This window comes from Euprymna scolopes, chromosome 41, assembly GCF_053919585.1.
Source record: "Euprymna scolopes isolate OS-2025 chromosome 41, ASM5391958v1, whole genome shotgun sequence".
Lineage (NCBI taxonomy): Eukaryota > Metazoa > Mollusca > Cephalopoda > Sepiida > Sepiolidae > Euprymna > Euprymna scolopes.
In genome coordinates this window covers 4,075,512-4,088,501 of record NC_136522.1, presented here as the reverse complement: position 1 = coordinate 4,088,501, position 12,990 = coordinate 4,075,512, and the positions used below count along the sequence as shown (strand labels likewise).

Genomic DNA, 12,990 nt, shown 5'->3' with positions numbered 1-12,990 from the left:
TAGAAACACTAGTTTTGCAATTTTTATGTTTACACCAGAAACCTTTAAAGTTTGAAAAGTCTATATATTTACATTTGCCACCTTCAAAAGCTAAATCCACAGTATCATTTATTTCTTTTATATAAGTCTTTCGTGTGGAATTTAATATATAGCGTACTAAAATCATAAGTAGCTATAGATTTTGCTTTTATTCTGGAATTTATTTTATCTAATTTTTCTTTTACTGGTTGTGAATTATTTACCGCCCAAAATGGATTAATACTACTATAGAATTTTCTTTTCTGGTGGAAATTATTTATTTAATTTATAATTAATTTAAATATTTTAGATATAGCTTTACTTAAAGGTTTAGTAATGCACGTCTTTGAACCTACAATAAACCTAGCGACAACTGGATTTTTATGCATTTTAGGTATCCAATACATACATGGAAGTTTTTTGTTTTTTTCGTCTAACTTGAATGCTACTTTTTCACTAATAATAATATTATTCAGAATAATGCTATCTAAATTAATATTACTTACTTTATAGGTATCTGAAACTTGACCTATAATTCCCACTCCCATCTAATAATCTATCTACATAAACATTGTATATAATATTTTTTACATATAAAAGCTATATTGTTTGCCGCTTTATCAATAGAAACTATTACAAACTTATCTTGAATTATTTTAAGTTCCTTCAGTATTTCTGAATATTTTAGAAGCGGGTTAGTTTTTTAGGATATTTAAATAATTAAGATAAAAGACTTGCCTTTTAAAACTTTACTTTTTTTAGACGGTATTCCAACGGCAATGAAAGTTTATAACATGAGCTTTTAGCTTATACTATAAACGTTCATTGCAGTTGGAATCGTTTTCAAACAGTTAAGTTTTATTCGAATCCAATTCGACGGAAGTGACGTCAGACAAATTTTATGGTTCGGATGACCAACACTGTATAGTGTAACCTTTTTTACGCAAATATAAAAATAGAAGTTTTGGTAAATTTTTACTTGGTTTCCACCTTAACATTTTTCTTTAAAATGATTTCTAAAGGTACAGTTAAATGACTAGTAAACAGCAAAACAAAATAAACCAAATACAAGAACTCCTCTCTCTGTTCTGTATTTGTCTCTTAAATGTGCAGTTAAATGGGCTGGTAAACAGCAAAACAAAATAAAATAAATACAACAAACAAAAGTTAAGCTAGAATTCGTCACTGCCAACTTTCTCTCTCAACTTCCAGCACGTGTTCTGCCGACCACCTCTGCCAACTGGCATTTTATTAGAAAACTGACCCCATTCCATTTGCATACGTGTGCAGATGAGATCTCGTGAGATTCCACGAGACTACACCTTATAAATCCATGGCTACCATCTTTAATCTCTCTCTCTTTCAGATCAGTTGTATAACCACACAATGCACACACACGTGGGCACTTTCTTCTTTGATTCAACTCTACAAAAGGTTTTCAGGTATGCTGAAAACGACTATCGCATTTACATTTTCCACAAATAAGTAGTTTCCAGATATTAAAACAATGTAATTATTTATATTTAAAATGGTGACCATCGTTGAACTCGCAATTTATTGAACAGGCATTTTATTAGAAAACTGACTCCATTCCATTTGCACACGCGTGCAGTGGAAGATGAGATATCGTGAGATTCCACGAGACTACACCTTATAAATCCATGGCTGCCATCTTTAATCTCTCTCTCTCTCGCTTTCTTCTTTGATTATTTTATTCAACTCTACATAATATTAGTAATAAAAATGATAATAATCTCCCATTGCCATCTCCCTCCCCATCTCCCTTACCTCCGCTTACTCATATTCCTCTCGACTATCGCATTTACATTTTCCACAAATAAGTAGTTTCCAGATATTAAACAATGTAATTATTTATATTTAAAATGGTGACCATCGTTGAACTCGCAAGCGCGCATATTTTTGCCATAATCAATATACTCGCTATTCCATAGCTAGCCTTTACATATACTGACCCAACAGGTTACGGATAATTTAGTATTTTATAAAATCATTCGGTTTCTGCGGATAAATGTTACATTGTTGATTGACTTCCCCGTTGTCTCATACTCAGTTATTGACTTTGAAATGAATATTTGAAATCTATATCTAAAGTACAGGGTGGAACAATAAAAGAGTCATCCTAAAGAAAACAACACTACAGCTGTATTTTAAAACTTTTATTGAAAAAATATTCAGTTCAATTGATTATGTAGGCAGCTCATCGGATGGCGGTAATCAGGCTGGCTTTGATGTTGTGGGAGGTCATGTTGGTGATGTTCTCGACGTATGACGGCGGGTTCAGATCGAGAAGGATGGGGGAAGCGAGGGAAGAGACTTCGTGGCCTGGTGGGAGATGTCCTTTTCTCTTCGCTGCAACCTCTGTCTCACAGAAGAGATGTCGCGAGTTTGTCTCTGCTTTATCGCTATTTTCATGGAAAGTGTTCAACTGAGCTTCAATCTATGGTCCCCCCTCGCCAAACTTTCACAAAAAACACTAGACTAGCTGAAAACATTATCAATAATTTTCCCCACTCTTTATCTGCACCGAAACCTAAACGTAGATTCCATGAACAAAGCTTCTTTCTTAGAACTGCACGCCTGTGGAATTGTCTCCCGTTTTCCTACTTTCCAGCTTTCTATGATATGGTTGTCTTCAAGTCCAACGTGAACAAGTTTCTGATGAGCCGTTCCACTTAAGTTAACAAATTTACCGAACTTCCATTACTATCGATTACTATATTGTCCTTTTGACTACTCTACACTCTTTAACCCTTATCCTTGAGTGGCCTATCGGCCTCGATAAGTGGTGACGTCTATGTAAAAAAAAAAAAGAGTATAAAGTCGTAGCATCCCTTCTGAACATTAACATAGGTTTCTTTGAACTTGTGAGCCGGTGCCGAGTCCTGCTGCCAAACCCATGGTCTGCCATCGGCCACCTAATTGCATTTTGAGGGTGCTGGCAATGGTCCTGTTGTCACAACTTGGATCGGTAGAGAGCATGAGTTGTACAGCGGCGAATCTTTGATCTCACTTGTTGAACATTGTGTCACTTTCAGACATGATAGAAGGCTCCTATCGCTCTTGGGATTTGTACACAACTAACCAACTAGTTGATGGTCCCTCCCCCAAAAAAACAGTCTTCATAAAACGGAAATGGGATCATGTCGTATTTTCTAAGGCGACAATTTTATCGTTCCACCCCGTATATAAATTCTTACCGGAAGGAGTACGTTTCGCTGATACCAGTAACCACTTGTTTGGAAAAAACTGTTTTAAAGAATCCAATTCTCTGTTTTGAATCGAATGCAAGCTGACTCCTCTATCTTTACATTCTTTAATGGCTGTGCTGTATTTGGTTGGTACATCTCTTAGTTTGAAACACGTTGAATCGATTAGAACCCATTTCGCTGAGTCTGAACACAGACCTGTAAACGTATATTAAAAAAAAGATTCGAAATAATTTAGGAATTAAATCTAATTTCAGTTAACTTTGAAAATCTTTGTCGTCTCTTTGTTCAAGTAAGATTCGAGACAAAAATTAACTCAGACATGGACAATAGTTTATAAAAATAAATATAATGATTAGTGGTTCATGTTTTTAACTTTTGACGAACCTGTTCTTTCGGCAGTCTTTAAGATTTCATGCAGACAGGAGGAGTGGAAAGAAAAGAAAAAGAAAAGGAAAAAAGGAAAAGAAAAAAAGAAAAGGAAAAAAGGAAAAAAACAAAACAACTCTTTATATGCAAAAAAAGACGTTTCCGGTTGTATGTAAAAGAAGAACATTTTTTTTATTTCATTATTGGAGTGGAGAGTTGTGTCAGCTGTGCGTCGTGTTTTGCAGTTGGATTTTTGACTTGATTATTGAATGGGAGACTTGTGTCAGTTTTGCGTCGTGTTTTGCAGTGTGATCTTGGATTTTACGTATAAAACCCAATTGCAAAACACGACGCACAGCTTACACAACTCCCCACTTCACTAGTCAAGTCCAAAATCGAACTGTTTTGTCGCTGGATCTTGGACTTGACTTTTTAAGCGAAGAGATATGTCAGTTGTGCGTCGTGTTTTGCAGTTAAATTTTGGTCTTGATTATTGAAGTGTTGAGTTGTGTCAGCTGTATATCAGGTTTTGCAGTTGGATTTAGGACTTGATTATTGAAGTGGAGAGTTGTGTCGTCTGTGCGTTGTGTTTTGCAGTTGGATTTTGGACTTTTCTATTGAAGTGACTAGGTGTCAACTGTACGTCATGTTTTGCACTCGAGAGGTCGTTGATAGCAGAACGTAGAGTATTTGAAGTGTAGCATCGTTGTCTCTTTTTTGTGTACCACAAGCTATTTCGGCTTACTACTTGTTTGTATGTAATGGAGATGTTTTAAGTAAACAATGACATGCTAAAAACTTCCAATTGAGGTTTGCAGAAGAGTCATGGCATTGCAAGCTTTATGCCCTTGATTTTGAAAGGTTACGTCTTAGCATTCTATCGCCAGTTAACAGAGGATGATGCAAAGAAAATACAAGCTAAATTGAAGGCAGCGTTCACTGAGGTAACTTTTTTCTGAACATGCAAACCATGTAAGGATGCGGTGGATGGGTGAGACAGTCGACGTGTATGCAACCAAGATACAAAAGTTGGCAGAATTAACCGGATTCGAGGGAGTAGGCAAGAGCAGGACGTGGGGCTCACTTTTGTTAATGGTTTCCCGGAAAATATTTCTGCTGCACTACAGCATTTATCAAATGTGAAAGAGTTGCAGAATAGCAAACTGATTTCAACTGCTAGGATGCTCAAAGCCACACTGACCCCGAAAGTGGCAGCAGTTGCGAAACGAAAATAAAAAAGAAAACCACAACAGGTTGATGAAAGACCAAAGATAATTGAACCGTTTAGTGGCGAATGTTGTAATTGTAAGGGTCCTCGTTAACACGTTGATCGTTATTGTACAAAGTTGATGAACAAAAGGGTTATTTAAATAATGAAGTTAAACTTTGGCTTGCAGTATAAATCCTAGTACCTTGGGATGAAGATGTAAACATGGGATTCCTTTTTTTTTCTATAATGGCAGTGTTACAACCCACGAAGAACAAATTTAAGCTATTATTTAATTGGAATTCATTAATATGAGTATTATTTATTAATTTTTATTTATTGCGGACTATTATCCTCCACTCTTCTTAGTTGGTTCACGACGTTTCGGCCAACTATTCCTCTGGCCTTCGTCAGGTGGTAACCGCGACGGATAGGAACTTCGAATCTCCTAACTGTATTCTCAGCAATCACTGCCATCCATAGTTGTCGTCTCACCACGTTTTGGCCAAGATGTGGCAGCAGTACTCCATATTTATCATTATAGAGGCAATTCACTATCCATTATTATAATTGTACACAATATATAGTAGTAATTAAAAAAAATAATATTACTTGGATGCCATCAGCTAAAATTGAAACTAAAACATATGGTAAAACTTGCGGAGAATGCTTTGTTTTACGGTTGTTGTAAAAACAGAACGGAACTTTAAATTTACTTTTTAAATTGCACATGCGCCCCCCCCCCCGAAAGTGATTGATAAAATAATAAAAATTAATATTACTTTTTATTTATTGCGGACTACTATTCTCATCTTTATTAGTTGTTGTTTCACGACGTTTCAGGCAACTATTCCTCTGGCCTTCGTCAGGTGGTAACCGCGACGGAATAGGAACTGAATCTCCTGCCTGCATCCACTGCAATTACTGCCTTCTGTAGTTGTCGTCTCACCACGTTTTTAGCCAAGTAAGTTTTGGGTAGGATTGAAACCGCTATCTTTAGACAATTCTCACCTGGAACCGTAGAGATTCAACGTCTCTATCAACTGCGACACGAACCCCGAATGGCGATCAAAGTTGAATTTTTTGGTCTTATAAATTCATGTTTATTTATTATCTGATCTATCATGGTCGGGTCCGAATGGTATATATACTATTTTAATTGGTATATATATATGTTATTTAATTGGAATTCATTATTGAGATAAGGATAATAGTCCGCAGTAAATAAAAAATTAATAAATAATTCAGAAAGTCAGAAATGTTTTTTCTTCACGTTATAAGCAATGTAATATTATTAAATTTACGTGTCCGACCACTTCTTAGATGATTTTTAGTATTACCTCCCGTTCTTTTCCACTTTCTCGCGACAGCCCTGACTGTACTCACCACCAAATTTAGTTCTAAAACTATTTTCCTGTACCATATTTCATCTTTATGCCTTGCTATTAATTCCTAGCGTACATCATTAGTCAATTCCTTTGTTTTAACCATTTTAAAACAGTAATAAAGAAGCCAACCTTCACAGTGTCTAAGAGCTTTTATCAACTAACCTGTAAGGAGCCGAACCCCTGAGGTGCCTTGTCATTGATTGAAATATTATCGCCAGATGAAAAGACTGTTTAAGAATGAAATTCCTGATTGGTTACAATTAATCCTCACGCGGAAAAGCAGGACACAAAATGTTTTAAATAATAATAATAGAATAACAATAACAAAGACTTTCACTGGCGAGGACTACTATTGATCGTAACCAGTTATACAGTCCTTTTGAAATTTTCATCTCTATTTTTCTCGTTATGTACTGAATATTTGTTAGTGAAACCTATATGAAATATGTTCCTTATTAAATTTTAAAGATTTTCTATTCTGAAAGAAGTTTAAAAAATTTTAATCTAAAAAGGTTATTTTAAAGTTTTTGTGAAAAAAAGTTCAGATTTTCTCATTATTCAGACCTGTATTACAAAGAGGGGGTTGCAAAAATGAGTTGTGATGTGAGGAGAAATACAAACTGAAACAGAGAGAATATTCAGACCTGTAATAATACAAAGAGGGGGTTGCAAAAATGAGTTCTGGTGTGAGGAGAAATACAAACTGAAATAGAGAGAAGGAGAGTTTTAAAATATAATCTTAAAAAGATAAGATACAAGTTAGAAAAGCATTTCACCTAAGGCATGAAAATTGTTAAACAAAATGTTTTTACTATAGGCTTTAAAAATAAAGATACAAGATTCAATTTGAAATTTATTCATGCACTTTTATAAATTTTACAAAGTAACATATAAAAATTTAATTTAAATTGAATAAAAAAATTACCTTTGCATCTGTTCACCATGTCGGTAATATCTTGGTCTATAGATGGCCAATAAACAAAACTTCTCATTAGGCTTTTCATTCTGTTTATTCCTGGATGCTTCATGTGAAAATCCATGCGAATTCTTTTTTGAAGGGTTTAGGGGATGACAACCCTTTCACCGTATAACAGTGTTTCGTCGCAACCAGAAAAATGTCTGAACTGGTGTCACCCAGTGCTAATTTCTGCTTCGTGGTTTGAATGAAATTGTCATTTAGTGATTCTGACTTAATTTCCTGAAGTGTGACCGGCAGTTCGCGGATAATATTGTTTGTCATGGTTTTTACATCACTATTAATACGTAGTGCCGCGATTACTGAATCTTCAAGAGGTTCCATTTTAGCAGGAATCAGTCCCGATAGACCGTCTGCATGGGCTAGTTGTTTTGAAGAGAGAAATTGAATTGTAAAATTATAGTTCAGCAGAATAGTTCCCCGTCTTAATAGTCGGTTTGCAGTGAATGTTGGAAGTTCTTTTTTTGATCCCAAAATGGATATCAACGGCTTATGGTCGGTTTGTAGAAAAAAATGTCTTCCGTACAAGAACCGGTGGAATTTTGAAACTGCAAATATAATTCCTAGAGCCTCTTTCTCGGTCGGAGAATAATTCTTTTCCGCTGGCAAGAGAGTCCATGATGCGAAAGCAATAGGCTGTTTCGAGCCATCCGGCATTCGATGTAGCATGCACGCCCCAATGCCATATTGACTAGTGTCGCTAGCTACTATTATGTCCAACTGCGGGTTGAAATGCGCTAGGAATAGTTTTGAAGTCAGGATTCTTTTTATTTCTTGGAATGATGTCTGGCAATCTTCTGTCCACTCCCAAGCCTTATCCTTTTTCAGCAATTCATTAAGTGGTGCGCGCAATTTGTGCATATTTAGGATGAACCCCTGGTAATAATTTGCCAAACCTAAAGATCTCTGCAATTGAGTTATGTTTACTGGTGCCGGCATTTCTTTAATAGCGGTCGCTCTATCTGGGTCTGGGCGTCTGCCATCTTTATCGATTATTTGACTCAGGTATTTAATTGTTTGTAAAAAGAACTCGCATTTATCTGCTTTGATCTTAAATCCATAATTTTGTATTCGACTGAATACTTGTCTGATATGTTTTTCATGTTCCTCCCTGCTTTTGCTCGCTATGATAATTTCATCAAGATATGCGATTGTGGTGTCCAAGCCAGACAGCATAGTATCCATTACTTGCTGGAATATTGCGGGTGCCACCTTGATACCAAACGCGAGTCTTTCGTATCTGTACAAACCCCGATGAGTGTTAATACAGAGGAGGTTAGCGCTTTTGTCGTTTACTGGAATCTGTAGGTAAGCGTCGCTTAAGTCGATCTTACAAAAATACTTGCCGCCATTTAATTTCGTGAACACTTCTTCTGGACTAGGTAATGGATAGTGAAAATCTTCTAAGGACACGTTGAGTCCGGTCGCGAAGTCGGCGCAAACGCAAATTTCCCCGGACCTTTTCTTTACGTAAACTGCTGGAGCAGCCGACTCACTATATTCAATTTTAGCCAGTATACCGATGCTTTCTAATCTGTCTAGTTCCTGATTTATTTTGTTCAGGGAAGCGAACGGGACATTACGTTTCTTTTTAAACACCGGTTGTGTGCCAGGTTTCAACTTAAAATCTGCGGCCGTTTGTGTACATCTCCCCAGGCCAGGAGTAAATACGTTGGGGAATTCTTTTTTAAAACAAGTTATAAGTTTCTCCGTTTCTGCTGGGCGGGTATCTATTTTCTTGCAGAATGTGGACATAGGAATATCCCAGAGACGAAACTCCTCCATGCTGTCAGAACCGAACAGGTTCTCACTATCTTTTAGCACATACAATTTGTTTTTTTTTTGTTTTCCCCCGTAAAGTGAGGTTTGTAATTAATTCACCTTCAAAATTAATTTTTGTACCATTAACGGCCGTCGCCGTTCTGTTAGTTCTTAACATAGTCGGCTTTCGTAATATTTTCCACGTTTTGAGATTTATTATTGAAAGATCCGACCCACTGTCTAATTGGAATTTAATAGCCTTGCCGAAAATGTTAACTGTTACATATTTCCGTAGATTTTCATCTACGACGTCATTAGTTCTGGTTTGACGTACACGGCTTCTATTCTGAGTTTTCCTACAGTGCGAACTTTTATGACCGATCTTATTGCATAAATGGCATCTTTTTGTTAAAAATGGGCAATCCCTTACCCAATATATTCCACCACATCTGAAACAAACGCTCGGTGGTTTTAATTTTTCTGAGTTTCGGTGGTTAGTGTCTGTGTGCCATTTCGACGGTTTTCTCTTAGTTACTTTTTTTATATTCGCGATGCCTGCTTCGATATTTCTTGCATCTTTTCTTTTTTATAATTTCTACCTTTTGACAATCCTCAGTCAATTTTTGAAGTGTTAAGTTCGGTTCATTTTCTAATTTTGTAAGGACTCTGCGCCTGATTTCCGCATCTTTTCCCGAGGTTAACCCTTGCGCAAACACAAGACATTTAAAATTGTCTGCTGTCAGTTCAGACAACTTAAAGTCATCACAGTGTGTGTTCACTACAGCTGCGTAGGTGGCAAAATCGTCATTATCGTCTTTTGCCACATTCAAACATCTCCAATGGTTATGGAAAAGAGACATTTTCAGCGAGAAAAGTTCTGTTAACAAATTTACCGGCTCATTGAATGATAAATCTGCTGTTTTCAGAGGCAAGATGTAATCCACGAATTTATCATGCTCAGCCGTTTCCAATTTTCTTAGTAGAAGTCTGGTTTTCTTTTGATCAGACCAGTTGTTACAGTCAATATTAAAAAAAATCTTCATAACGCCAAATTACGCTGCCAATGATTTTTCCTCTTCCTCTTATTTAAAATTATCTATCGCGGTCCATATTGTATTGTGATAAAATGTTGAATTGCTTTCCGCGTTCGCATTATTCTTAACAATTTCTGTAAGTAACTCCTTTGTTCGTAATTGACGTTCGGCTAACTGTTTTTCGGTTCGTATTTGACATTCCGCTAACTATTTTTGCAATTCCTTTTGCTGTTCCTCAAATTGTGACTGACGCTTTGCGGCATCGATATGCAACTTGGTCAAATGTTCCAACGCTACTTTCAATTCGTCCATTTTGCTTTGTCAGCATTAGCAATTTCAAAACGTTCGCTGGATTTTACAAAACCGTTTTATTCTTTCTTATTTTTCCTCCAGAAAATAAAACGAACAGAAAAAACATAAATATATAAAGAGTTCATTGTCTAAAGAAAAAAAATCAAGTGTATAGTTTTCCCCAGAGAGAAAAAATAAAATTAAAATAAAATAACGCCCGATTTTAGCAGCGAAACTACAAGTGACGAATTCTTTTTTTTTTAGTTGCAACGAATTTTTTTCTTTTTGCAAAAGTACAGCGCTATCTTTGAAAGTCGTGACGAACTTTTTTCTTTTCAACTCTTTTTTTTCGTAATGATTTGCGTTTTTTTTTTACCGTGAACCTTTCAGTTGCAAGTGTTATGTTAAACACTTCCTTAGGCTTGATAACATTTGAGTCCAATGTCGTTAGTATTTTTAGAATACTATTTCAACGTGAGTATTTTTTTTTAAATGTCGTTACTAGTTTCGATTTTAGTATGCTCCTTGAATCTAATGTCGTCAATGTTTAGTTTTTTAGAATAGTGTTTTTAAACGTGAGTACGTTCTCCGAATCCGATGTCGCCAATGTTATGGCTTGCAATAAGCCACAAAGAAAACAGAATACCGGAATAGAGTTTAAACAATGTATTACTGGAACAACAACGTAAAAAGGTTACAACTGAAAAGAATAGTAAACGTCACGGAGCAGGCGAGGGTCGCTCTGGTGTTTAATCCACACCTAGGATCAAAAGGTCTATGGTTTGTATAATGGATAGAACAGTCCATTTGGAGGGTGATTTCTCCACAACAATTATATAAAATAAACCCGAGGTAATTTTTTGATTCAATTTAAATTAAATTTTTATACCTTACTTTGTAAAATTTATAAAAGTGCACTTTGAAGATAAATAAATTTCAAATTGAATCTTGTACCTTTATTTTTAAAGCCTATAGTAAAACATTTTGTTTAACAATTTTCATGCCTTGGATGAAATGCTTTTCTAACTTGTATATATATATATATATATATATATATATATATATATATATATATATATATATATATATATATAAATAAATAAGGTGCTGAGTTCAATCCTGAACGAAGGCAGTGAAAAAAGTAACATTGAAAACAGAGAATCAGCAACTATGTCCCAAAGCCTAGCTGGAGTCCGAACACGGTACCCCCGTAATAATAATAAAGGGTTGGGTTCGAGACTCCTAACAAACGGTTCCCCATTTCGATACAAAACACCTGACGAAGGCCGGAGGGCAAAACGGCCGAAACGTTGTGACAATAACAACCAAGATGAGGAAGTCAGTCCGACAATCTCAACCAATAAGTATATCTTGATTTCAGTTTTATTTATAAATGGATAATATCTGTTCAAAGTTTGAGTGTAAATTTCATTCAAATTAACTTGATATTTCTTGAGAAATACGAAAAAAAACAACGTACCAAATACTTTTGCTACTCACTGTACATAAAAATTGATGAAGTCCCAACTTTCAAATATCCAAAATGGAATTCTTTATACTTACCAATTGCTATAAAAAATCAGAAAGAACTCAACTTGTTCCATCGTCGTTGTCTTCGCGGTTGGTTGGTTGTTTTTGTTTTACGGCATATCAACCTTTTTCAGGTTATTTAATGCCGAATCTAGTTATTTTGAGGAATGATTTTTGATGGAGTATATATATTTTTTTTTAAGTCGAACTATACTTAACCCATAGTTGGGACCCTAACAGGTACTACCACTCCGGGTCAGAGTGGACCTGGGAGCAATGGCAATTAAAGGGTGGCTCCACACTCCCCAAGGCCCGCAAGGTGGGGCCTCACCATCGGATATAGTTTTAGGTCATATCCAGGACCGTTGTCTTCGTGGTGATTATCGTTTGTTTGAAGCAGAAGTCTATTCTCGAATGAATTAACATATACGAAATCTGGACAAATTAAAATATCATATTTAAGCGTATTTTACACCAGGCAAAGACCCCCACCCACCCCCACCCACTAGTAAATAATAAACAATCAACATTCACCGTTTTCACGATATCAAATAACTTCATACATACTGAATACACATTAAATTATCATAACATCATCTACGAGAGCGTCAAATTTGAACAAATGAAACCGGCCTTGAATTCAAGTAGGTTTATAAATAAAAATCAGTAAGTTCCCAACTTTCAAATATCCAAAATGGAATTATTTATACTTACCAATTGCAATGAAAATCAGGAAGAACCCAACCCGTTCCGTCATTGTTGTCTTCGGGATGATGACCGTTTGTTTGAAGCAGAAGTCAATTCTTGAATGAATTAATATTCGCATGTCGTCTTTATTTATCCTTTTTATATTTGTAATGACAAAACCTTTTTTTTTTTCGTATCGATCGCCATTTGTATTTGTTGCACTTTCTTATGAAGCGGTAATTGATAAACGAGAATTGTTCTTTGAGTTGGTCGAACAGGTCATAAAATATTTCAGGTAATAAAATAGTTTCGTTCGATGAAGCCGTCAACAACTCGAATTACATCAAAACGTATTGTTGTTCGAGGAAGTTGATTAAACGCAGTATTTTATGTTTTAATTATGTTCTGCGCCATGATTGGTATATATATTATAAGTAAATAAAATAAAAATTACAATTAATTTTACCAAAATGATCCAAGATGGTAAAACTAAAGTATATTA

General features: G+C 35.5%; 1 protein-coding gene across 2 annotated transcripts in view; it reads right to left on the bottom strand.

Moving 5' to 3' along the window:
* Window positions 1–12,767, bottom strand: part of LOC145266697 (uncharacterized) — a 49,052-nt gene extending 36,285 nt beyond the window's left edge. For both annotated transcript variants that reach the window (XM_080122623.1, XM_080122622.1), the window contains exons 1-2: window positions 12,516–12,767; window positions 3,237–3,443 (exon numbers count right to left, since the gene is read on the bottom strand). In XM_080122623.1, the coding sequence (XP_079978749.1) occupies window positions 3,237–3,443; window positions 12,516–12,627 (319 nt within the window). In that variant the 5' untranslated portion in view covers window positions 12,628–12,767. The remainder of the gene's footprint in view (window positions 1–3,236; window positions 3,444–12,515) is intronic.
* Between the last annotated feature and the right edge of the window lie 223 nt (window positions 12,768–12,990).